Here is a 27584-nt window from a genome sequence, read left to right as displayed (position 1 = left end):
GAAGAAAACAAATGTTTCTAGAACAAAAGTGAAGTACAAAGCAAACTGACATGGGACAATGAAATGTGAAAACAAGATGCATGAAAGGAGGGTACTGAACACTTGCACAGACCACACTATATCTATGTCTGTAAAGGTGAAACCACCAGTGTAAATGCGTACCACTGGCCAATTCCCTTTGAGTATAGAGTCACCTATGAGAAGGATCTGATAGTTCAGAAACAACAGCTTCTTACTAGCACTGAAAAGTGCCTTCAAAGTGTTTCTACTCAGTAGCTCTGGCTATTGTACTAGGTAGGCTACTTTTGGGTAGGCAAATTAAATTGAAACTACATCATAGACACACCCACTAAATGACATCCTTTATGAAGCTACACCATTTCCCAACCAATGGAATCAAAGAATTTTTTCTCCTGGCTTCTGGGAAATGAGGAGGATCTCCCATATCATGGCTGGGACAGGGGAATGGCTAATTCACTTTTCTTTCACTATAACCACTCTCAGCTACTACTCTCTATAGTAGCCTCTTTCTACCTTTCTTCCCCCTGAGATGTGGGGATGTGTTCAGAAGGAGAGCCCCTGGTAGTTCCAGCACCACCTAGTATTTGTGCTATGTGATCAGATCTCCACTCTACCGATATGTATTAGGCAATGTGAGTGGAGCACCATTCAGTGCACTTAAGCAGCAGGTTTAGAGGTGCACCAAAATCTTGAAGACCAAGGAACTGGAGTAGGGTGAGAAAAACTGGCTCCCCAGGTCTAAAATCTAGCATATAGCTCCAATAATTTCATGAAGGATCACAGTCAGTGTTTAAGGTTAATAAGCAATTTCTATCCTGTGATTTTCGAACTGCTCCTGTTATTTCATCCCCTCGTTCTTTTTTAAAGAGTGTTGAAGGAGGACTTGAGCAGCATTTTCTGCAACTAGACAGTATTACATCAAGGCCTTATTAATGGGGGGGGAGGGGGGCAAGAGATTTCAAGTGAAATTAAAGAGTTTGCTGACTAGTAAGAAACACATTGAGGCAAACTTGAAGGATATCACCTTCTCACAGGGCATTAGGAAGGGAAGTGCTGTTTGCCCTAATGTCCATACCTACAAAATGGGGATGGTGGTGGCTATCTTCTTTTTATAATGTGCTTTGAGATGAGTGGGTGAAAACTACTAGAAAAATAACTAAAACTCCCCACATGCTGTTGAATAAAGGCAGGGTGCAGGCTGTCATTATTCCTGAGGTTTTGATGCAGCCATAGGAATAATAATTAACCCAGTGATCAGTTTAATCCAGGGAGAGAAAACAGTTATAAAGGCCATCACCACCCCACTGATTTACTTTCCCCATTGGCTGCTATGACAGCTGCTACCTGTGTACTCATTCAGCCACAAAAGCAAATAAAGATGACATTCCTTATGCTGTTCCCATGGTGGGGAAGGATATGTCCCTCAAGACAGACAGCACCTGCACAGGCCCAGCCTCAGCACAATACAACAAAATGTCATTAATTCTCAATTTAATGAACTCCAAACCTGAAAGTAAAATTTTAGCACAGGATTACATTTAGTGAAGTGCAAGACAGAAGAGGTTCTACTGTACTACAATGCCCACTGACGCAACATAATTGTTAGAAAATCTTAGTACTTCGGAAAGGTTGTCAGTTTTCTTGTAGGCTACCATAACGAAAATATCAGTAGCCCTATGTTATAAAAAATGAATTGACATGACCATAATGAATAGCAAGTTTTTACATTATACCAGCTTTTCACAAGGAGAAAAAACCTCCAACAAGTCTGTTGGGGGAACACATCTTACATTTGTAAAGGAATGGACTTTAATTCTCTCCCATATCCAATTACTGTATATGATCCTATGGCAAAAACTATTGTCTACTTTATTCTCTGAAGACTCATGTAAACAGCTGCATATACAGTAAAAAGCTGTGTTATCTGGTAATTTATCAATCGGAAAGCTTTATTAACCGGCATTTCTGATATCTCCCAATACAAATCTTCAATCTAGTAACCGGGACTAGTATACTGTCCAGGAAGTTATGCAATTACACATTCTGCACTCTACTTTTATGCAAAAGAGGCAGAAGACAAGTAAGCAAGCGGATATCAGGGATTTATTCAAAAAAGCAGCTTCCAGAGTGTCTCATCCAGAGTGTCTCATTCAGGCCAATCTCCTACACCTTCTACAGCTACAATGATAATTGATAATGATGACTGTGAGGCACTGCACAATCCTGAAGTGCCTTCTGAATCAAAGATTAATTTATGTTCAGTATAGTTTTAGTGTTAAGTGTATTTTTAGTGATCTGGTGACCATTTAGTGACCATGCGCTGCCCATAGTGATATGTTGTTTTCGATACAGTAGATTATCTTATGACACTTTACTTGTATACACTTAAGTGCTTCAAGAAACCAACCACTCTGCAGTGCAGTACTACTATTGGATTTGTGAGTACCTGTATACTATTATATACATTTTATTGATTCTAATTTTTTGAAAATTGGTATTCCATTGGTAAGCATAACTCTTAGTTAACTGGAATTTTTGATTAAACAGCACCCCCTAATCCCCGAACGTGCCAGATAACAAAACTTTTACTGTAAATCTGCACTGAACGTTTTGTTAAGCATTTCGTCTGAAATAGTGTTTCAATGCCAAGATATTTTTCTTCAAACCATAATAAGCAGAATTCAACACTCTGAAGGAAAACATAGAGCATACTGAAAGCTAAAAAAATGTAGAAAACATTGGTGTTTAAAGCAAAACTGAGAGGTCAATACAGAATTATAGATCTGGGTGGGAATGGGAGAGAAATAGGGCAGAATGAACTCTCCCCTATTTCTCCTTCCCGTGCAACACACACACACACACATAAACTGAAGATCATTCAAAAGAAGTCAGAGGCCAGAATCTAAGCTATGATTGCAGTAATAACCACATCAGAATTAACACTGCATGAGGTGCATGGTAGAATACTAGCTATTCCTAGGATAACAAAGCAAAACGATGCAAGACTATGCTTATTCTTGGTCATTTACTGGTTCATAGCTATGACAAATATACCAACCATCATTATAAACACTGAATCTATCTCCCCATGTAAGTATTCTCCCACTTCTTATCAAACTGTCTGTACTGGGCTATCTTGATTATCACTTCAAAAGTTTTTCCTCTTACTTAATTGGCCTCTCAGAGTTGGCAAGACAACTCCCACCTTTTCATGCTCTCTGTAGGTGTATATATATCTCCTCAATATATGTTCCATTCTATGCATCCAAAGAAGTGGCCTGTAGCCCACGAAAGCTTATGCTCAAATAAATCTGTTAGTCTCTAAGGTGCCACAAGTACTCCAGTTCTTTTTGCCACCAACTGCGTTACCCTTATCTATTGTTTCCCATATCTAATTTAGACAGAATCCTTATTTCCTCAACCAAATTAATTTAAAATACTGTTAACAGCTTAATGCTACCTGGATTTTATTCAGTCATAGAATTAAGTTCTTTTAGGTGCTGACAAAGAGTGGATTCGATATCCAAAGTTCCTGTTCACTAAACCTTGCAGCATCTCATTCTCAACTATAATTACATATACTCAATGGTATTGCAACCCCAACTTATATCTAGAATCTACATGAATAGTATCTGCTGAATGAAAAAGCACCATGCTAACAATTAAAATATTAACCATTCTACACTTTCAGTGTTGGCTCTAGTTCATCTGCTACTTACATTTTAAGTAAGCAATGGAAGGATGACTTTAGTTACAGTCAAGTCAGACCATACTCAGAAACCAATATGCAAATATTTTCTCATAGTGCTAATTAAGTGGGCTTCCACCATCCCAGGAAAACCGACTTTTCGAGTTAGGTACTAGTGCAATAGTAATTCTTTATGTATTGTTTAGAGGGATGCTGCAAGAAATAGCTGAAACAGGACTATACACGAGAGTAGAATAGTTCATTCTGACTGGTCTTTCTTATTACCCACTCTCAAAACACAGATGTTGGATCATCAGACTAGTAGTTTTTTTTTTTAAAACCAAGATTTTCTTTACATTTACTCCTAATGCGCTAATCTGAGTAAGCAAACAAAATAAATCTTTAGCCAGTTTATTTATTTTTCCCTGGAATGAAATGAGACACCTGTAGTTAAAATATAATGAGTACCAATGTTCACAATTAAATCTTATTAAATTTGCTACACAAAATATTACCCATTTCACAGCAAAATCCTTTTCAAACTACATGGTGTGTGTGTGTGTGTGTGTGTGTCTGTGGTTTAATAAAAAAAGCTCCTTATTAATCTATAGGCATACACTTTATTGAGCTATGCCACCTTCTATAAAGATTGCTAAATCTGACTCAGGTATTCCAGTATACCACTTTCTTATGTTTATTTTTTTATTTGTAAAAGTGTCCCTATTAGTTTACATCCACACGTACACTCTTAAAACACATTAATGAAGCAAATTAATTCAGTTATACATCCATAGACATTGCAGTTAGCTTTTTGGTGGTTTACCAATCTTTCCAACATGGTTTAAAAAAAACTCCACAGTGGTAGTTTATGTTTTTATTTCTGCACGGTTTCTTTTCTCTTTGATTTCCTAAATTCCATACCTTGACTGAATTACTGTTGAAAAGGTATGCACAACAGGTTCAGTCAGTGAACAAAACTTTGTGTGAGAATCAAACACCTCACAACAGTCTTCTAAAATTAGCATAAATGAGGACAGTAAGGCCCAGTAAGGAACTGGGAAGATAAACCTATTGTTTTGTTCTTAAAATTTGGTAGAGTATGATTGTTATTGCCTGATTTTTTTAAAAAATAAACCTAAATGATGCATAATACCTACTTAATTATAATTTATTTTTATTATATGTACTGCAGTAACTCAGGCTCCAATCAAGAAACAGAGCTGCATCTTGCTAGACACTGTACATACATGCTGTAAAAGACAGTCCCCGCCCCAGAGAGCTCACAAATTAGTTAAGTGTTGACCCATACATCAGTTGCACAAATATTCCCAGACAGATTTTTTTTAATTATGTTTGACACATTGTTACAAATATGAAATATTTCAAGGTATGTAGGAGACTACAAAACCTAGGATTTTAGTAACAAACATTGTTAACTATGTCACTGGTATGAATCCTAGCAACATCCGTAGCTATCACCTAATGACTTTTTAGTGGTCAATCTGAAATTAGCTGGTGGTCTTAATCTGACGGTCACATCAAAAGTCACCATCACCTTTAGTATCCTTGTCAGTCTTAGAGCCCAAGAACTGAATGATCTTGCATTGTCACTCTCCGCATCGTAGTTAAAGCAAATTAAGGGGAAATGTGGAAGTTTGCAAAGTTTTAACGATTCCATTGTTTGAGGATTTTAACCTGTAGTGTTGTTATCTATTTTAGGATTTTCTAGGGTTGCCATCACGGTAGCATTTGAGTGCACATATAAATTAAATGTCCAGAGAAAGGTCCACAGTGAAATTAATGGAATCTTCTGCTTTTCTCCCTTCCTCAGTAATAATAATCTCTGCATTAGAGAATGTTATATATCATTCCTGCTATGGTGAGAAAGCTTATCATTATCTAATAAGAGGATTTTTCAGATTGCCCTAAAGATGGGTAGACTTTTCATTAGTCTAACTGCTTCATTCCACAGCCAAAGCACTTATATGAGTGTGAAAAGAACAGGAGTACCTGTGGCACCTTAGAGACTAACAAATTTTACTCCATACGGCTAAATGCAGTGCCTTGCATAATGACAGGTTTCAGAGTAGCAGCCGTGTTAGTCTGTATCCGCGAAAAGAACAGGAGTACTTGTGGCAGTCTCTAAGGTGCCACAAGTACTCCTGTTCTTTTTGCGGATACAGACTAACACGGCTGCTACTCTGAAACCTGTCATTATATGAGTGTGCTTATCTCTGACTCTTACATCTTTCATTAGAATCATTGTCCCAGAGAAACACAACTAGTGTGTGTGTGTGTGTGGGGGGGGGGCACGCAGGAGAGGAGATGGATTGCAGTGCAGTTACTGATGTTCACTGAGTCCTGACTCACTCGTAATTTTAAAGATCAGGCCCAAGGAACTTGAACTAGCAATGAAAGTGGACTGGGAGCCAAGAGCAACCTACTCTGTCCTGCTCAAGAGGTGGACTGCTATACTATGCATAAACTAAAGCCTTTGCTTGGCTTCCACCTTCAGCCCCACAAATAAGAACTTGCAGTTCACCATACATTTATCATCCCTAGACTGGATAAGTTGCCTCATAGTATCTAGCTACACATACCTATTTCTGTTACCCTCATTCAAACATTTCTTCCAATTGTCTGTTATACTAACACTGTTGTATCTTGCCTGAAAGTATACTAAGTTCTTCAGGGCAAAGGTTGTCTTTCAACATCGGTCTGCACAGCACTGAGCACAACCAGACCTCTGGATGCTACAGTGATCATAAATGACAATGGAAACTGCAGGAAGTGGTCACATTTCCTAGCAAACTTGAGGTAGAAGATATTTGTCACCAGCAATGTAACCTAATTGTCTAGGCTTAGCGATGGGTCCAGAAGGGCCATGAAAGTTTGCACCACTTTGATCTGAACGGGCAGATTGCTTCAGTGGAAAACGTCTATGCTAATTCTTCAAACCACTTCCCCCTTTCCAACTGACATAACACGAGAAAGAAAGAAAAAATTAGTTTGAACCAACTGTTCTTTATTCATATGCTGATCTGGCACCTTTTACGAGCACTAGATTCACATATTTATTCTCTTAAAATCAAGTGCTTAGGAACAGACACCCCTCTTCACATATTTGTAAAGTAGCTAGAACATTTTGGGCACCATTGTAATACAAATAAAGCAATGTTATTAATAAAGCAGTAATATTAATAAATAAAATTGTGAGTACAAGGCAGGAGTGTTTTTTTTTCCCCCCACAGATTTCTTATGCACTGAAGATCACAGCAGGTAACCTTAAGACTTATTTTCATTAAGACAATAACCTTTCCAAAAATGGATCTTTACTGGTACTTCATTGTCAGCTCTTTAATGGTAGATTTGTGGTGCAAGTTAAACTCATGCTGTCACACCAACTTGGCTGAAAATTATCTCCTGAATGGAACCACGAACCATGTGGTCCCTGTACCCAATACTGATCGTAAATATGTGGTTTTATTTTTCAAATTCATATATTAGTAATTCTTGTCATTTTATAGATCTAAAATAAATAAATCAAATGCCTACTTCTGTGCTCTATACATTGCAAAATTAAAAATACCATCAGAAACATATTAGGTCAAATGTTTTTTAAAAAATTAGACTCCAGATTTGCTACATTGAAAATTCAGCAAATGTTATTTAGCAAGTGACACAACTGAGAGGTTAAAAAAAATTTCTACATATCACAAGCTGTTGTTTCATTTTTAACAACAAGCGCAAGTAGTCTTCGTCCTTGTCCACACCAGCATAAATGTACGGGTGCAAACCCCTTGAGTAGACAATACTCTGGTGTAACAAGTAACTTGCAATAGCGGTTTCTTTTTCTTTTACACTGTGTTGTCTCCTCCTCATTGGCAGTCAATCATTCTTCTGTTATCTATCAAATTTAGGGTCCAATCCTACACATCCTTGCTAGTGAGGAAGCACGTAATACCTTGAGTTGTCCCATGGGCACTGTGTACTACACTTAGTAGTAAGGGATTGCAGAACTGGGATCTTACATTTTAAAAATTATTCAGACCAGGACTATCTGGTTTAAAAAGTTTCACGTGCCAGGAAAGCCTGTGACACTATCAATACATACAAAAAGTTGTATTAGTACAATGTTAAAGTTGCTATGTTAAATTTATGAAGTCAGAAAATGTAAAAGTTAAGGTTCCTACAGCAACTTTAACTGGGTTGCATTGTACATATGTATGGTCTTTTCAGAGAGAAAGCAAAAAGCTTTGTGATTTATCCTAAGCTTCCATTATTAAAGGTTATTTCATATCTGCATAAGGAAAAGAACATTTTACAAAAATATAACCAGTCTTTGTACACTTTAAGTGATAAATAAAATGGAATTTAGATCTAAAAACACTGTCACAGGTAATGCTGTGTATACAATCTTGTATTACAACTATAAAACATTAAATATGAAATTTAGAACATTTAATAAATATATTAACAATAAATCTTAAAATTGCAAGTACATAGAATTCTCATCACTTTCATCTTTAGAGAAAATAGTTTGTTTCATAAGTATTTGGCAAATAGTAAACGGTCTTAAAATAAAGAAATCCTTCAGTTGTAGTTATTATATGCACAAACTGGAGATTAAGTCCTGAATTTTGAAGTTGCTATAATTTACATATAAGACAACAGACAGATACTAGGGGAGTACAAGGAAACAATGAGCCAATGCTGTTCAGCATGACAGGCAGTGGTTCCAGAACACCAGCAGCCTACATCAAGATTTGTGTAAACATCACGGCAAAGGAAGTTTTAAGTAGGGATTTGAAGGAGGATAATGAAATAGCTTTGCAAATGTTTATCTATAGGCATATACTTTATTGGGCTATGCCTATAGATGGAGAACTCCTCCCAAGCATGAGGGGCAACATGGGATAAAGCATGAAAGTGCTTGTTTGAAAATTTAACAAATGGAGACTGACATAATTGGCAGACTGGAGGCAACAGAGTCAACATTTTGATACTGAATGGGAGGTAGGGTGGGGTTAGGCTGTCAAGAGCTGTGAAAGAAGACCAGCAGCTTTTCTTTGAGCAAATAAAAGAGAGGTGGGGGCAGTTGAATTTAAAATAGGTGACATGGTTAAAGCAATGGTCTCAGAGAACAATCTTTGCAGCAGCATTTTGAATGTACATGAGCAAGCAAGATTGCATTTGTCAAGGTCAGAGAAAAGGATGTTGCAGTAATTGAGATGAGAGCCTGAACAGGAATTCTGACTGTGTGGATGGATAGGAATGGTCATATCTTAGAGATGTTATGCAGAAAGAATCTGCAAGACTTAGACGGTCTACATGACCGCTTACGTCGGCAAAACTTATGTCATTCAGGGGTGTGACACCCCCACGCACCCCGGAGGATATCAGTTTCGCCGACATAAGTAGTAGTGTGCACAGCACTGTGTTGGCTGGAGAGCTTCTCCTGAGACATAGCTATCACTGCTCGTTGAGGTGGTTATATTACGTTGATGGGAGAACTCTCTCCAGTCAGCATAGAGAGGCTATACAAGCTGTGCCCCAGTAAGATCACTAATATAGACATGGCCTTAGTCTGGATGTGATGACCTAGAGAGTAGTCAGAGCTGAAGATGACATTCAGGCCCAATGGTGGTGTGTTGCCCAGAATGATCAAAAAAGGAAGAGAGGGAAAGGTCAAGTGCTGTGTTTTAGACACAGTGAACACGAACTGACGACTAGACACCCAGGAAAAAATGTCAGAGTGGGGCCAAGATTTTAGTTTAGATAGAAGGAAACTGATTTAGAGAAAAGAGGTAGATCGATGAATCATCAGTGTAGAAATAGTTGTTGAATTTATGCTTGTGGATGAGATTACTCAGAGATACAGAAGAGAAGGGGGCCAAGGACTAAGCCCTTTGGAACCCCCTCAGAAAGTTGAAAGGGGGCATGCTGAAGAAGTGATTACAAAGGAAGGAGCAGAACTAGGAAAGGACAGTCATGGATAAGGTTGGACAAGATTGAGCATTGTTGGTGTCAAAGGCTGTTGACACGTCAAGGAGAATGCAGATGGAGTACTGTTTCTAAGGTTGGCTAGGAAGACTTTGGCAAGAGCAGTTTCAGTGGAGTGCAAGGGATAGAAGCCAGACTGGAAAGGTTCTAGGATGGACTTGGAGGAGAAGAACTCCAGAAAGCAATTACATTCAATGAGCTCACAGATGGAGCATTCGCTGGAGAAGCAAGTAAGGTCACAGGTGGGATTTTTTGTTTGTTTTGCTTTTTTTAAAAAAAGATGGAACAGACTAAAGCTACGTGGATTGAGAGGGGAAAAGGGCCAGACGAGAGTGAAGAATAGTAAGTGAGAGGATGAGAATGGGTGCAAGGGAGATCAGGAGGTGGGCATGCAGTCACTGGGGCAAGTGGAGGGGTTAGAGGAGAACAGCAGATGAGAAACTTCTGCATCTGTGACAGTGGAGAAGGAGAAGAGTTGTAGGGGGGAAAGGGAAGGCCATTTGGTCAATCTTCTCTTGGAAGAAATTGGTGAAGTGGATGATGGGGATGAGTCAGGGCTGATCTTGTAATGAGAGTTAAAAGTGGAGGACAGTGATGCAAGAAGAGCAGCGTAGTCAATGGCCCTTTAATGAGTGGGACAACTGGCAAGAGGTGCAGGTCAAATGAAGAGTTGAGACCAAGGAAATATGCAGCTAAGGTGTCAGATGGGTCATGAATGTGGAAGCTGAATATGAGGAGATATGTGGGAGATTGTGAAGAGAGTAAGAGAGAGAGCCAAAAGTCAAAATGAGAGGGGAAAGACTGATGGGGAAGAGTTAGATGAATGGTAGTTGTCAGCAACTTGGAAGGGGAAGAGAGAGGACAGTCAAATGCAGAGCTATTCAAACAAGGCGACAGAATGGGAAGAGGGGAATGTTGGAAGCAGCCCAACACCCTCACCCCAGTCTGATCCAATGTGGAGCGTATGAGACGAGAGACCTCCGTAAGAAAGGGCAGCTGCAGAGGCAGCTTCAGCCAAAGGAATGAAGATCTCTGGAAGAGCCATGAGCTGGAAGGAGTGAGATGTGTCTAGATTGTGATCTTACTAAAGATGAAGTGGTTGTTCCAAAGACAGCAAGAAAAAGGGAGAAGGGATAGGGGGAGAAAAGGGATGGGTGTGAAGTTAGGAATGGTGACATGAAAGGGGCAGAGATGATGACAGCAATGTGCGTAGGATGAGGAGAGAGTGGGCATGGAGAGAGGACCAAAATTAGGGTAAATGTCACCAGAGGTGAGGAGGATGTGCGACCTGGATTTGAGCTAGTGGGAAGTGGGGGGAGAGTGGGGTGGAGAGAGGAAGAAAAAGTAGCAGGCAGAGCTAGTTGAAATAGAGAGCTAGTTGAATTAGAGATGAGTGGCAGATGGACAAGATTACAAAGGTTTTCTCCTGGCTCTGGGGCCAAGTCCTTGCCATCTGGGAAGGGTCCCCTGCTTTGTGCAAAGCTTCCCAATGCAGAGTCGCAGTTCGTGGTGAGGGGGCCACTCTAGGCTGTTTAATTACCATCAGCAGGTTGCTCTATGTTGTTACTTTACAGATCTCAGCTATTGATACATTTCTGAAAAAGACAGAAGATGCTGCCAGTATCTTGTTGGAGTATGCCTTAATGTTTGGAGATAGAAGTTCACCAGCTAATTGATAGCAGGCGGAGATACAATGTATGATTCAATTAGACGAGATGGCTTGACTTTTCAACAAGCCTGCCACAGCCGCAAAGAGGCAGGGAGACTGTCTGAAAGGTAATAAAGCAAGGCTCTGGAAACATCCAAAATAAGTAGCTTCTTCCCTCCCATCGAGGGTAGTATCAGGAAGAAGACTGGCAGGTTGATTGAAGTGAAACTCCAAGATTATCTTAGGGATGAGTTTAGGGTGCAGTCTGAGAATCACTCTGTCCCTATGAAATGAGATACAAGGAGATCCAGACATAAGAGTTTAGAGCTTGCTGACCCTCCACGCTGAGGTAATAGCTCCCAGAAAGCACATCTTAAGGGCAAGGTGATGATGCAGCTATCTGATAGCTTGAATGGAGGTTTCAGGAGGATGGTGTTAAGATCCCATGCAGGAGTCAGGTCTCTAATACGTGTGTATGTATGCAGGAGGTCCTTGAAGAATCTGGATACTGTTGGATGACTGAAGACCAAGTAAGACTGCATCAGAGTGTGACATGTTGATATTGCTGCAAGGTGGACTTTGCGAGAACTAAGAGTCCATCCAGCCTGTTTCAAGTGTGGCATGTAGTTAACAATTTCTGGTATTAACTGGAATTAATTTATGCTGGATTCCCCATAGGAGAACCATTTCCATTTGGAGGGGTAGATTTTCTGGTAGACTATTTCCTGCTTTGTATGGGGTTTTCTTGAACCTGTCAAAAACAGTCTGTCAATAGAGCTCAACCAGCCTACACCCAAGCTGCCATGTGCAACAACTATAGGGATGGGTGCAATATTTGATAGTGGTTCTGAGATATCTAGCACATGAGATTGCTAGTCCAGTAGCGAGGATTTTTAATACCTCTATCTACTTGATGGTAGCACCATGTGCCTGAAGGATAGCTAATGTCATACCTATACTTAAGAAAAGGAAAAAAGAGATCCAGGCAATTACAGATTGGTTAATCTGATCTCAGTGGTATACACAAACTTAAACCAAATTGTGATAGAAAGAATAATTAAATTCATGGAAGTAAATAGAAAAGATGATGTAATGCAACATGGATTTACCAAAGATAGATCATTCTTTAAGAAAATAACTTTTTCTAGATAAGGGAAGAGTAGTAGTGCTAATATACTTGGACTTCAGTAAAGCATTTGACCTGGTAGTTTATGGGAAATTATTAGTTTGGGGGGGGGGGGGGGGAAGAGGAGGATCGGTACAAGAATTATAAGGTGGATAAGGAACTGGATAAAGGGGAGAAGGCAATGAGATGTGATGAAAGGTGATCTATCAGACTGGAAGGAGGTTACTAGTGGAGTTGCTCTTGGGACCAAATCGTATTTAATATTTTTATTAATGACCTTGGCACAGAAAGTAGGAGCATGCTAATGAAGTTTACTGATACAAACCTGGGAGGCAGCATCAATACAGAGGAGGATTGGAACATTATACAAGAAGATCTAGTTTACCCTGAAGGCTGGAATGACAGAAATGGGATGAAATTCAATAGTACAAAGTGCAAGGTCATGCACTCAGGGTCTAATAAGAATTTCTGCTAGAAGCTGCAGGGTCATAAGTAAGACACAACGGAGGAGGAGAGAGACTTGGGTATGTGGGTCAATCACAGGATGATTCTGAGCCATCCATGTGATGCAGCTGTGAAAAAGGCAAATGTGATGTTAGAATGCATCAGGTCCGGCATTTCTAGTGGAGACAGAGAAGTGTTAATGCCATTCTACAAGGCACTGATAAAACCTCATTTGGAATACTGTGTACAATTCTGGTTCCCCAGGTTCAAGAAAGATTAATTCAGCCTGGAACCAATGCAGAGAACAGCTACTAGGATGATTAAGGGATGGAGGACACTGGAGAAGCTTGGCTTGTTTAGTCTAGCAAAAAGAAGAGAGGGGATAGGACTCCTCTCTATAAATACATTAAGGGGGTAATACCAGGGATGGTGAAGAGCGATTGAAGCAAAAGGACAATGTTGGTACAACAACAAATGGATATAAACTGGCCATGAACATATTCAGACTGGAAACTAGAAGGTGGTTTCTAACCATCAGTGGGGTGAGGTTCTGGAACAGCCTCCCAGTAGGAGTTGTGAGGGCAAACAAACTTAAAACTTACTAAGAGCGAGCTAGACAAACATATGAGTGTGTCTATATGACTGGGTACCTTGTGGTGGTAGACGGTGGACTCAGCTGCTCTGGGACTCACTTCCAGTTTACATCTTTTAGTAATAAAAGCTCATGCTTCATGGTTTTAGCTGGCCACCTGCAGGGGTCAGAAAGAGACTCCTCTCCACAATACATTCTGTTTTTTGTTTTTATTTTAAAATCTCCTTCCTCTGAAGCATCAGTTATGGAAATGGGAGATTGGACAGGAAGGACCAGGGCTCTGAGGTGGCAGCTAGAACTCTCTCTCTCTCTCTCTCTCTCTCAGGTGGCTGTTTCTTGCTCAGGGGTCTAACTGATCACCATATGTGGAGACGGATGGAATTTTCCCTCATACCAGACTGGCAGTGACTTCACTGGGGGGCTTTTACCTTCCTCAGCACCATATGGATGCAAGTCACTTGCCAGGATTATGTGTGTGTATATATCTCATTTAATCATCTCCCTGCCATTGCACGGGGCTTGGGCACGAATATACCTCTGTCCTTTCTATCCTCAGCCTGTGGCAGATTATTAGTCTAGTATAGTCTCCTGTGGGCAGAAATACTTTGGTCTAATTGTGGTTGCTGGGTTTAGTGTGCATGTGCTGGGTGGTGTTGGGGGTCAGACTAGATGATTTGATGGTCCCTTCTGGCTTTAAACTGACTCTGTATCATGTCTGGGCAGATGGGGGAAAAGACAGGAGATGGAACAAATACATACAGGAAGTCTGACACCAAAAATTTCCTCTGCCAGTAGGGAGCTATTAGGATCAAGATGGCTTTGTCCAGGCTGATTTCTGAGATCACCTTCAGGATCAGGAACACTGGGATGGAGGGAAGGGAAGATCTGCAGACACTGTAGTAGGAAGGTGTCTGGAAAGGAGTCTGAGCTAATACCCTCCCTGGAGCGGAAGTCTGGGAACTTGCTGTTGCCCTCTGCGATGAACAGATCTATTGTGGGAGTTCCCCACTGGTGCAATACGACAGACGTCTGCATTGACCATTCACAGTTGGTTACTGTATGCCTGCTTAAGAAATCCACCAGATTGTAACTGGTTCCAGGAAAGTGTAAATCCAGAGGGGTTATCCAGTGACACCAGGTCCACAGCCTGATGACCTCCTGGTAGAGGGGTTATGACCGAGCACACCTATCTTGTTTATATAATGCACTGTTGATGCATTGTCTGTCAAAATCTGTGCTATGCAAGTTGAGAGCCACAAACCAAATCTTGATCTCGAAGACATGGAAAGATGGGAGGCAAGCATTACCACCTTCAACCTAAGATGGCGTAAGTACTTGCTGAGTCTTCTCAGGTCTAGGATAGGACAAAGACCGCCCTTTTCTTCTTCAGAATTAAGAAACTCCAGGAATACAGGCCTCTTCCCCTGAATTCTGGTGGCACCTCCTCTATGGCTCCTAGGCAAAGCAACAAGGCCACCTCTGCTTTTTACAGGCTCTTGTGCAAAGGGTCCCTGATAGGGGAAGGAGGGTGGATACAGGTAAAAAGTAGAATTGGATGGGTAGCCATGGGCAATGATCTCCAACATCCATTTGTCCAACATTTTGGCAGGCCACACCCATGGGGTGAGGTGGCTGCTGAAGTTCATGCTCTCTGGACTAGATGGGATGTGGCTCCCAAACATCCTGTCAAATTTGCTGACATGCTGTAGAAGCACGATGCATTGCCAGGCATGGTACTCAAGTTGCTAGGAATGACAGGCTGGCACCTGTTGTCTTGATGGGGGTTGAGGGTGATACAGCTTATGGTACAGGGTTGGGATGTAAAACCCAGGGAGTGCAGGATGGCCTTTGAGTCTCTGAAAGAGTGCAAAGCACTGTCCATTCACTCACTAAGTAGTTCCATGCCCTCAAAAGGTAAGTCCTGGATTGTGACCTGAATCTCCCTAGGGATGCCCAATGCTTTGAGCCAGGATTCTCTGCTCATCGTCATTGCTGTGACCATAGATCTGCCTGTGGTGTTGACAATATCCACAGGAGCCTGTATGGCCATCTTGGTCAGCAACTGGCCTTCCCTGATTATTTCTGAGCCTCTCCCAGTTGTCATGTGGGAGTTTTGAGAGAAAGGGTGTCGCTCTACCCCGGTCAAAAAGTCATACCTGGACAGTAGGGACTGGCAATTTGCCACTTGCAGTTGTAATGAGGCAGATTCTTCTCCATGATGCCATGTCCTTACTTGGCTTTGTCTTCTCCATTCTTGTCTTTGATGTCACCTATCTGCTAGACAATGTGTCAGATGAAGCTAGCTTTTAACCTCCTCTGGGTTTGAAGAGACCTCTATATGTTGCTCCAGAAGATGAAGTTTCAATCGGGCGTCTCATAACTTACATATTCTTGCAGAAAATGGTAGGCACACCAACATATGGGATTCTCCTTAACAGAAGACGTACCTATGGGTGTCTATCTTTCAATGGAAATCAGTCCATCATAAGACAGGCAGGGCTTGAAGCCCCCAGTTTTCAAATCTGCCATGTTGAGGAGCCCAGTACAGGAAAGTGTGTGCAGGGGGGAATCCGTTCATCAATAGTCAGCACAGATGGGTAAGTATTATTCATGGTGGTCATATGTAAGTGAATCAGAAGAGTACTGAAGATTTTTTGAAGAATTTAAGATATTTTAGCCCAAGTTAAAAGCTAGTAGGTCAGACGCTCACCATGTTCTGTCTTGCTGTCACAGGCAACAAGACAGAATTGAGGGAGGGTCAGAGTTGCCCCACCCTTTATGCTGCCCTTGTAAGGTAGCATAAAGAGGCACAGGACACTTGCGCAGCTCTGACAGACTGTTATTCAGATGACATGTGCTTGAGGTGCACTGGCACCTACACAGAAGGATCTGGATGACAACTCAAAAAACTAAAAGTTACATCTAGGTACTGGATGCCATTTATACATGTTAAAGTTTGGGGTGGGGTGGGGAGATTTAAAACAGAAGAAAGAATTCCTAAATAGTCAATAATTGCACACAGAATGTCCCATCAAAGACTACTTCACCAAAGTTAGTTATACAAAATGATGACCTTCCACAAAAGCCATAAACAAACTGTCGCTTCATGGGATGAAAATAATGCATCTGTTACTCATGACTATCATCAAGATACCACTGACAACTCTTCTCCTGTAGCTAATGAGTGACAGTCACACTGTGGTACATGTAGCTATATTATACTTCAAGAACTGGTATTCCCTCAAACAAATTTCCCACTACACATATACATTAATGGAGTCAATACACACACATAAAAATAGTTATTGCACTGCTATTACACCACCAGTGCTTTATATCAACATATTTTTGCTGCTTTCTCTCTCCTTCAGCAGGATATGAAAGCCAAATGAATAAGCCCTTTAAAATAAATGCTGTTTTGCACTTACAAGGAGTATTTTTCCTTCCTTACACAGTGGTTCAGCTAACAAGATACGTTCAAAACTCTCAATCTCAGCAACAGGAGGCGTAGCGCAGCAGCACTGAAACACAGGTAATTCCTGACTTTTTGATCCATGAATACCCAAATCTGCATTATCTAACACATTATCTGGCCTTTATCTACCCATTTTATTTTTTTTTACAGAAACTTTAAGTTGGTTTTTGTGCATCTCAAACCTTCAAAATGACTAGTTTTTACCTGTACTTGTTCGGTCACATATCCCCACTGATGACGTTGTCAGCCCAATCCCAGGGATAACATAGGAGATGTAAATGTCAAGTTCCACAACAATTCAAATCCTTGCCTACCTGATATGCCATTCTTGCTGGTGTTCAATAAAGCTACAGATGCTGCAGAAACTCTTTTATTATTCACAGTCTGCCCTGGTTTCCTTGAGGTACATTCTTCACTATCACTGTCCTGTAAATTTAGTAGCCTTGGCTGGAAACACTGCAGTCGACATGATCTGATATTGCTTAGTATTTCAGAAAGGGACAGTCTGTTTTCACAATGTTTATTGGAAGCATTGGTCCGTGAGAAATTAGAAGAAAAGTCTACAGTTTGGGAAGAGCTTGAAAAACTATTTAGCATTTCAGGGTCTATCTGTTTCAGGACAGGATCGTGTTCTGTAGATATTCGGTCCATTATAACCCTGATTTTAAAAGAAAAAAACAAAAAACAATTTAATAGACATTAGTTATGTGATCTCTTTTTAAAGGATGGGAAGGTTAAAAGGGCCAAAAGAATCAACGCAATGCCACTCTACCTTCCTCCCCTGCCAATTCGCCTTCTTGCAAATCCTATGCATCTTCTTGGGACCGTAAGGGTTGTGAGGCAATGCCTGTACCTCAGCTTGTCCAATTCTGCCAGTTCCGAATTCTCACATGAATAATTAGTTTGGTCCAAACGAGGCTGCGGAGGAGAAGAAAATTCAATTTTGCACAAATTTATGGCATATGTTTGGGTCAAGAAAACTATGAATGTATAATACCATTTCTTAAAAGTATCTTACAACATTACCTATGACTGACACAGGGAGGAATGCTCTCAGTATAACTGGGTTCAAAAAAAGAACTAGGTAAGTTCATGGAGGATAGGTCCATCAATCACTATTAGCCAAGATGGTCAGGGATGCAACTCCATGCTCGGGGCGACCGTAAACCTCTGACTACCAGCTGGGAATGGAAGACAGGGCTGGATCATTTCATAATTGCCTTGTTCAGTACATCCCCCCTGAAACTCTAGTACAGGCCACTGTCAGAGACAGGATACTGGGTAAGATGAACCACGGTCTGACTCACTTTGTCAACTCTTGTGTTTTCACTCTAGCAAAAGTTCAGAACTCAAAACTAAGGGGTCAGACAACTCTTTCTGCGGGGGGAAAACGTATGCCTGTGCGACAAGGAGGTGGGAATTTTGTTGGGGGGAGGAGTGCTCACAATATAGCCCCTTTCTTGATTGCACCAGAAAAAAAAAGTGTCATCAAAAATCATTCATTTTGCTGTTGGAAGAGCTGAGGAGGAGGAAAGCTGCAGCTAAATCTCTAGGGCTGAGTGGATCTAATGACTAAATTAGTGGCCAACCAGGGATGGCACTTGCTGCCAGCACTCAGAAAATTCAGCAAAACTGAAGAACAAACACTAGGGAACCGGAGCTAGATGCAAATGTACAAGCCAACAGCCTGATCAATGGTAAGTATCTGCAAAGTAGAAGAGCACTAGAGTAATAACATCTGATAAGCCATAGGAACCTGGAAATCACTAAGATACACCTGAGGCTACAGAACCATAAGATGCACTTAAGAAAACCTATGGGGGAAAAAAGAGGAACAAATACAGAAAGCTTCATGACCCACAGTGTCCAAAGAAGGAACCAAGTCACTTGTGACACTGCTGGGATACTTGCAGACAAGACAGCACATCTGATCTACTTAGTCGAGACCTAAGATCCTCCAGTAGACTTTTAAGGAGTACATATTCTACATTCTGGGTATTGTATAAAAATTTTTTTGTCCTCTGCACCAACCAACCTAGTTCATTACAGAGAAGTTAATGTGATTAAAAATGATGTTTTTTTAATTAAATATGTCGTCTTTTAAATACTTGTTGTATTTTAAGATTAAGCTTACAAAAAGGATTGTGTGTCACTACCAGCCTCTTATGTCTCAGTGCAGCAAGCAAAGAGAATGGATCACTCTGAAGGTATGGTGACAGCTTGCCTGTGGTTTTCTCTGCAGTAGACACCTCACCAATGTCTGAGCAGCTGTTTGGTGAGTTCTCAATGCCACTGGATCTAAGACGATATGGCACTACAGGGTTAGTCTCAATCCAGTTCCACTATATGCATTCATGGCTGATTTTGACAGTGTTAAGCATCTACAGCTACCACTGATTTCAAAAAGGAGTTTTAGGTGATCAACACTTATGACCAATGAAGCTATCAGTGTCAGATAAACGGAGAGGACTAAAGATCTCCCCCACTGCCACAGTTTCAAAACCAAGACATCTGTCTCAAGTTCAGAGGACTGAGTCAGCCAGTTTCCAAATCACATTGACCTCACATTTTCCCTCTGATGCAGTAGCCTGTGCATAGAGCAGGAAGAAAAGTGCAAAAAATTTCAGAGTAAAGCTTACTTCTTAAGATTGACAAAAGCATACAGAGCTTATGTAAAATAAATGCTTTCATACGTTAAGGCTCAGGTTTTTCTTTTCTCGATATTTCAAGCCAATAAAAGCATAACAGAATTGTATTATCTTACTAATCTCCTTACTAAAATCCAGACTATCTAGAAAATCACAGAAGTATGCTTTGATAAAAGATATGCTATACAAAACAAGTGAATTTCTGTAGGCAAAAAAGAATTTCAGGACCTGAAAAATAAAATATATTTTAGCAGACGTTTCTTTAGTTTGTGCTGATGAGTATTTTAAATTCTAATTATGTCACTTATTTCTTCTTCTCCTATCCCTACACTATTGAGCTGGTATGGCAACACTTATGGTTGGACATTTTGCTAAACTGCTTCAAGTTTGAAGGCTGAAGCACCACCATGTCTGCAAGGTTATATTACACCTTCAAAGAATTTTGTACTCTTCTTTAAGAATCTGGATGATCTCAAAGGATATTCACTTTCACTAAGTATTAATACATTTTGCTGTAACACAAGAATGTACAAAAGGCATTTTTATAAACATATAAAAATGAATAAGTGTCTTTCTTGGGATGATAATTTTTCTGATGAATTTCACTTAATTTTTTTTTAAATAGTCCTCTTACAGCTCATTTGATGTGGGCCCCTCGAGGATGGGGAGAGAAAGACTGTAATTTAAGCTTGCCCAATTACTGGATCATTCTGGGTGATCAAGAATTTGAGGCATAGTAATCTTCCTCTAAGTAAATTATCTGGTGCCTGAACTGAGCCAATTTTCACACTGTTTATTCTAAACAGTTAAAAGATCTTTTACATAAAGTTTTTGATATTTCCATTTAGAATGTACATCAAAGACCTTTCAAAGGTAGTCTAGTTGCCTTCTGTATTTTAAAATTAAATTATTTCAAGCAAAAAAAAGAGCTTAACTGATGAAACTGCACATACAGATTTTAGATTAGCATTCAAGAAAGACCTCTGGTATAAAGGCAAAGTACTCTATTTTAAGTACTCACTGTAATCTATTTAAGCAGCATCTTGATATAAAAAATAAATCTCTATTAACCCTAAGTTCTTTGACTCAACAAGTATATTTATATAGCAGTTACAACAAATATTCTTTTTAGTAACTTCTGCATTTTACACTTAATGACTCTCCATGGTTTCAGTTTAAATCTCTTTAGTTGTTCTAAATACTAATAGATTTAACCCACTGTTTCTTGGGGCTTGTCTACACAAACATTTAAGTGGCATTTGAAACAGGTCTAGACCAAAGCACATTAAACTATCAGTGCACATCAGCAGAGTCCACATGGACAGTTAGAACACAGCAGGCTACTACAAGATAGATTCACATCCCACCTTGTTTGTGCAGACAAGCACTTAATTAAATCATCATATTACATATCCAGGTTTATGTGCCACCTCAGAACCCTTATTATTTGTGCCAGAACATGAAGGCGGAGGGGAAAAAGGAGCTGGGAGAACTAGAAAAGCAGTACTCCCTGTTTCCTAGCAGTGATGGTTGATTTGACTAGCTGGAAGTGCTATAGATTATCTTGAAGCACTCACTCAATCTACAGTAAGAAAAGAGGAAAAAAGATAGGGAAGAAAAACAAACCCAAAATGAAAGGTTGTTGTGAAGATTTTCTTTGGATTGAACAAACAGCCTAATTCCTTATCTCAGATAGAGACACTCCTCTTAATATTAGCATGCTGCCAGTACGCTATTAAAAAACAGCAACAAAAATTCTTACAGCATAATACTGGCATCCCGCTCTTCTTCTGAAAGCGCAAGGTCCATCGGGATCATTTTCTTCTTCAGGTTCTGATACTGGTGAGGGTACCTAAAGCACAAGCAAATTCACTCTCAATAATCATACTATCCACAATTTAGAGATACTTCATGGCCTCTTTAAAGCCACTAATAATTAAATATAGGTCATAAGCAATTAACTCTTTTTGACTGTATACTGAGTAATGCTACTCTGCATTTATGTAGTGCTTTGTATTCAGAGATTTTCAAATAGCTTATAAAGATGGATAAAAAATTTTAACTGTTGGGGGGGAGGGGGAAAATGAAGCACAGAAAGGTAAAGTAACATCCCCTGGGTCATACAATAAATCAGTGGGAGAATCAGCAATAAAACCAGATCTCCTGACTCCCAGTCTTGTGCTTAATCCACTGAACCACAGCTGTCGAAACTGCCATCCCAAGTTATCTATTTAACACTTAAAATTGAGAAAATCATACCAGAAATATCGGGGGGGGGGGGGAATCTAGGACTGATGAGAAAGCGTTTCCAATATAATTTATAATATGCTATTTTGGTAGCAGCATTTGTCAGAGAAACAGATGGTGGAAGACGGTCCTCTAAAATGCAGGTGTACAAACATCCACATTGATTTCACTAAAATGCAGTGTATTTGAGATAAAAACTTGATGGCCACATAAGGGATTCACATACTTGGCATTTATACAGCTTTTCTTCAATGGATCTCAGAGCTCTTTAGGAAGTTGGGTAAGTATTATTAATCCATTTTACAAACAGTGTCAGGAATATAACCACTATCTACCTCCCAGCCCCCTCCTCTAATTGCTAAGCCCCTCTATCTTTGTCAAAATAACAGAACCAACCTCAATTATTTTAGAAGACTATGCTATATAAGCGTTTGTCTCAACCCAACTATTCAACATCTCTTATCAGGAGAACCATATACCCACTTTTGAGGTTAGATCACCTAAACTCAAGTCAATTTTGATTTTTTTCCCCAGTTATAAGTAACTACTTGTATTTTATTTTAGTTAAAAATTACCTGTGGGAATTCATCTTCATCTGAACTGTGGAAGTCATACTGTTTAATGTCACTCTTACTGATAACAGGTAATGGCTCAGTAGTGGGCTGCTGAGGAGTTATTACACTCTCTATTTTAGGCTTCTTTGGATACTTCTTCTTTTGACGGACAACGTCTGACACGTCTTCCTTTAGAGATGGGTGGTGAGGATGCTGTTTGTAAAGAAGGTTTTTTTGGACAAGAGAAAGAAAACTTAATATTCCTTAATTCATTAAAACTACTCTCCTCTTTTCCTGAAACATACATTTGGGAAGCCATTATTGTTTGCAATCTCAGAGCTAAACAAAAGGAACACTGAAATATCTCTTTTATATTGAACAAATATCTTTTTTAGACTACAGAGGGAGTTGTGGTTTTTTGGACCAATCAATTCAATATCCTGTAGCTGAAAAACCCATTCTGGTTATTTTCAAAACTCAGTTTCCTAAGCCACAAGACGTGCAATTCTCTTAAATGTTTTAAATTTGCTTGGGATATGGAATGAAGAACGATGATTTGGGTTTATTCCATTTATTTCTCATTTCATCACTTTTCATTTTGTTTAGAATCCAGTGCTAATGGTTATTAATATTTCATCTTAGTAGCTTACTTCAGCAAGATTAATCTACAGTATGAAGCCTGATCAGAATTAAATCAAAAACTTTACTCAAGAATAAATGCTTATCAGCAACAGTTAAGCTTCAAAACTCTCAAGATACTTTAAAACTTTAACGGATGCTTATCCTCACTCTACTTTTCTGTTACAAGTAAGACACAGTTTGGCTGCTGAGGAAGCTACAAGTTTTTCTAAGAATTTAACTTGTCAGCACCAATGTTGGATTGTAGCTAATGCAAGAAATGGAAGTAATTTTAATAACTGAAATTTGGTCACCCTTTCTAGAATGCTCAGGAGGGCTCCCTAGCTAGAAAAACAGAATCATTAGCCAGGATCTTTGAATAATTAACCTGATCCTACGCAAGTAAAAGATGTACTATGTTTATGTTTTACTGTAACTTTGCCTTAATTAAAAAAACAAACACCACACACACACACAGTACAAGGCAAGTAAGTTCTTGTAACAGAATAAAGGTAACTGCCTGCAACTAACTTAACTAACCAGTAGGTGTCACCAGTGTTAAATAAAAACTGTAATTCATAGTCATAATGCTATAAAATCATATTCTGGAATGAATCTAGGAAGCAAAAGGGCAAACAACTTACAAATATCGTAAGTTCCTGCAATATGCTTTTGTCAATTCAATTTTTAAATGCTGTTTCATTATTATAAAATTGAAGTGTGCACATGACCTATATACTTTTACAAAAGTATATGTCTCTCTGACAGACATATTTCTTTCTTAACAGAAAAAAAAACAGTTAAATGGTGGCAGCAAGCTACCCCCCTTAGTCTCCTCCCCACACTTAAAAAAACCCTGAAAACAGATGTTGTATTCTACTATATTTTAAATGTGTGGATTCTGATGTCTGCCACTGCTTAATTTTTCTCTTTCTTGATGTGTCATTTCCTCTCAGAGCTCAGCAAGAGGAGAACCATCTGTCCAAATAACATTCAGCGCACAGTTCTGATTCTGCTTTGTCCCAAGTGGAAACAATAAAGCAAAAAGGAATTCCCATTTCCTTCCTCCCTCTGCTTTCACCTCTTTTCTTTCCCTGGCTTTGACTGAGGCTCCTCATAGGGGCCAACCACAGTTTCAGGAATTCAGAGTTGCTCCTGTTACAATGATTGTTTTGTTGTTGTTTTTTAAATCAGGCACATAGGCAATAGAAATCCTCACGGTCTTCCCTGCTTTTTTATACTGATCTTCATACTTTACTGTATTTAATTCTGTGCTTCACAATCATTAACAGTGATTTGGGACCAGAAGGACTTCTGGATTAAGAGGAAATATTAACAGCTTCATCCTCTCCTGCATTACAATGGTGTGCTTCATACAAAGACTGTCCCCAAGAGAACTGAGAATTGTTTAGCTTGGTTAAGTGGGAAGAGGTAAAGACATAACCATATACAATTATTTGAAGAGTGTGAGCATCAAGAAGGGACGAATTATTTAGGAACTGTTTTACCTCTTGATGAGATCCATTAGGTTCTGGAACAGACTCCCAATGGTGGAAGTCCCATCATATGGTAAGTTTAAAACTAGACTAGACAAACCATTCAAAACCTACAGTACATACTTTTGAACATACTGACCTAATTGCCATTTCAATTTAAGTTAGAGTTACAGATGCTCAGCACCAATCAGCATTTGACACAGGACAAGGGGGGGGGAAATTTACTTTTTTTTCTCATCTGAAAACAAGGATAGCGCTCTTTTCTTGAAGTAGTAAGACAACATTGTGCAGGAATATCTGAATCTCTCATTCTATTCATGGAGTAGCCCTGAAGAACTGTGTTTACTTTAGGTCCTTCTGTACTAAGTATTTTACTTCTATTGTGCACAAAAGGTCAAAACTATCCTCTAATGGAATATTCCGATAATTATTCTACAATCTTTTGGTGTTTTTTGAATACCTAATTTTTATTCATCTATTTTGAGCAGTCCAATACAAAGGAGAGAGAGAACTCTACAGGATTTTTTTCCCCTTGTTTTTTGAGCTCTGAGAATGTATTTTTCAGGAAGCACTAAGGAAAAGGGAAGGATAAAGGTAAGCACTAGGTAAAAAATGATCAGTGTAGGATGGATGTTTGGATCTAACTCCACTACCTCTTAGGCAATTTTGATTTGATGATCTGGCTAGATTACACCTCGACTCTTGATACGTTTCTTCTCTTCTGATGTATCAGGACCAGGAGTTTTAAAATGTTTATTTGTTAGAGAGCATTTATTTGGTGGAGCTTCTCCCACTAATGATTTAAATAGAGAGATCTCAAAAAGATTAATTATTTCATCTATTGCCTGAGTTTACAAAAAACTGTGCAGTGTGACCAGTTTGAAGGTGTCCAAAATTTCTAGCTATGGATGTTTCTAGCTATATAACATCTACTTTTCCGATGTTACAAACACTCCCAAGTTCAGTAGGTATAAAAATAAAACTAGACTAACTGTGGTTCAGCATAGACAGAAGGAAGTTAAGGAACAACACTCTTCTGCAAATAAAGGATAACATTTCACAAAATTTGGCAGCCCACAGCTCTCCCGATCTCAGCCTGTCAAAATAATTAATGTGCACATGACAAATAGAGTAAGTCTTCCAGATCTCTCCCTCCTAGTAGCTTGTGGTGCCTATGTAGAATTAAAAGGCTCACACCTTGTCTGCATTGTTTTCCCACTAACAACACAGTTTCTGATTCTATCACACTGTCAATAGAGGGAGGAAATCAGAATCACTGCTAGTTGATATCGACAATGCACAGCTCTCAATAATGTCAGACTACTGACACACAACCCCAGGAGTTTCTTGAAAATTTTAGTCGCTCAGTTTTCACTAAGCATTGACATAATACAAAATAAATAGTAAAGCTTGTATTCTTGGGCTAGCTAGCTACCTGGAAATGTTAACGGGCCTTGATCTTGGATGCATAATCCCTAGTTTATGCCAACCCCTAGAATTCTGTAGCTCTTTCATTGCCTTTTACTGACACCCCACATATCTCTAATATTCTCATCTTTGTGTCGTGGAATGATTCTGTCCAAAGCTATCAGTATTCCTGGACTGTGCTGCTGAAAAAAGTTCAAAGCTCTACTCCCCAAAGGAAGGCAAGAGAAGTAGTTCACTATACGTCTCAGTATATGGTATAGGCCCTTACATTCACATTTAAGTGTTTATGTATGTATCTCCTTACAACTAAAAGAGAGGGTAGTGAGAAAGATAGGAACGAAGAATACTATATTATTCTTATTTAAAGAAAAAACTGTGATGTCAGGTGTCACTGATACCTAGACATCTGAACCATGCTAAGATTATACGCTTTTCAGGCTAGGGAGAGTCTTTTACTCTCTTTCCCAACCCAAGCACCTGCTCTGCACATTAGATTGACTAGCCAACCCAACTACAAGAGCTGTTCAAAGCAACAAGATGTCTCATTGTGGACAAAAACAAGTTTACCTTAACTTTACATTCTTGAATTTTGTGGTGGTTTCCATTATGAAGAGTTGCTGGAGTGGTGCTCATCTCTTTGTCAGGTCTATTAAGCTTGACTTCATTAAGGATTTCACCTCCATAATCACCCAAGTGGTACCTGAAAGTTATAAAAGGGGAACATTATACATTTTAATGGGAACACCATATTATCAAAAAAATAAACTGCACAACAAACACAATTTTCAGTTTTATGAAGTTGACAGTGAGATTTAAGCCTTCAACTAAGCAAAAAAGTTCAAAAGTCATGTATACATACAGGAGCAGTAGCTTAATTTGCAAAATATGTTACTATGCATCTGAGATAGAAGGAAACACCTTTATTTAATGCAGTATTTTATACATATTTAAAGTGGGGCTCTCATAGTTAATGTTGGATGGCAACTTTACCTTTTTTCCACAACTTCTAATGTTAAATGCAACAACTCCCGTTTTGTTTTCTCTCTTCTCTTAATCATCTCCAAAATTGTTATGGCTCTGCTAAACTCTCTTCTTAATTTCAACATCTTCTCATAAGAGGCTTCATCATTCTTTCGATTCTATTGAAAATGGATGGAATATTAGTCAGAGCATAAATCAAAAGCAAAATCTGGAAGATTTAAATTGCATCATTTTAGCAAAATATTATACATTGCAGGCTTGTGGTCGGAAAGCAGAATCTGACCATGTGAATCGTAGCATAAACCTTTCACAAGAATAAACTATTCAGTGCACCAAACCGTAAGTATGATTACAAGAAAGGAAGAGCAATATCTCTGTAAAGTCAAATCCTACGCTAATTTTTTCTTCAAAAAAGCTCCAATCAAGTCAATGGAAGTTTGTATAAATAAAGAGCTGAGGATTTGGCCCCAAAATATTTTGCTTACCTAGATTCTGCAAGTGATGAGTTTTGCTATACTAAAGCTTTAAGGATGATATCAAATTATGGAAAATTTAAGACTGTACAGTTCCAGCTATAACCAACTTAAGCTAGTGATTAGCAACTCAAACAGCTGA

The 27584-nt window shown here is 39.3% G+C and overlaps 1 protein-coding gene across 4 annotated transcripts in view; it reads right to left on the bottom strand.

Moving 5' to 3' along the window:
• Positions 1 to 27584, bottom strand: part of EPC2 (enhancer of polycomb homolog 2) — an 84536-nt gene that overhangs the window by 7282 nt on the left and 49670 nt on the right. For all 4 annotated transcript variants that reach the window (XR_010591561.1, XR_010591560.1, XM_005296437.5 and 1 more), the window contains 6 exons: positions 26979 to 27127; positions 26556 to 26688; positions 22468 to 22659; positions 21408 to 21497; positions 17770 to 17915; positions 17312 to 17655 (listed from right to left, as the gene is read on the bottom strand). Coding sequence is in view for 2 of the 4 variants with exons in the window: in XM_005296437.5 (XP_005296494.1) it covers positions 17312 to 17655; positions 17770 to 17915; positions 21408 to 21497; positions 22468 to 22659; positions 26556 to 26688; positions 26979 to 27127 (1054 nt within the window). In the remaining 2 variants the exon portion in view is untranslated. The remainder of the gene's footprint in view (positions 1 to 17311; positions 17656 to 17769; positions 17916 to 21407; positions 21498 to 22467; positions 22660 to 26555; positions 26689 to 26978; positions 27128 to 27584) is intronic.

This window comes from Chrysemys picta, chromosome 11 (genome assembly GCF_011386835.1).
Source record: "Chrysemys picta bellii isolate R12L10 chromosome 11, ASM1138683v2, whole genome shotgun sequence".
Taxonomy (NCBI): domain Eukaryota; kingdom Metazoa; phylum Chordata; order Testudines; family Emydidae; genus Chrysemys; species Chrysemys picta.
Note: the sequence above shows the minus strand (reverse complement) of the source record. Positions and strands in the feature narration are given on the sequence as shown.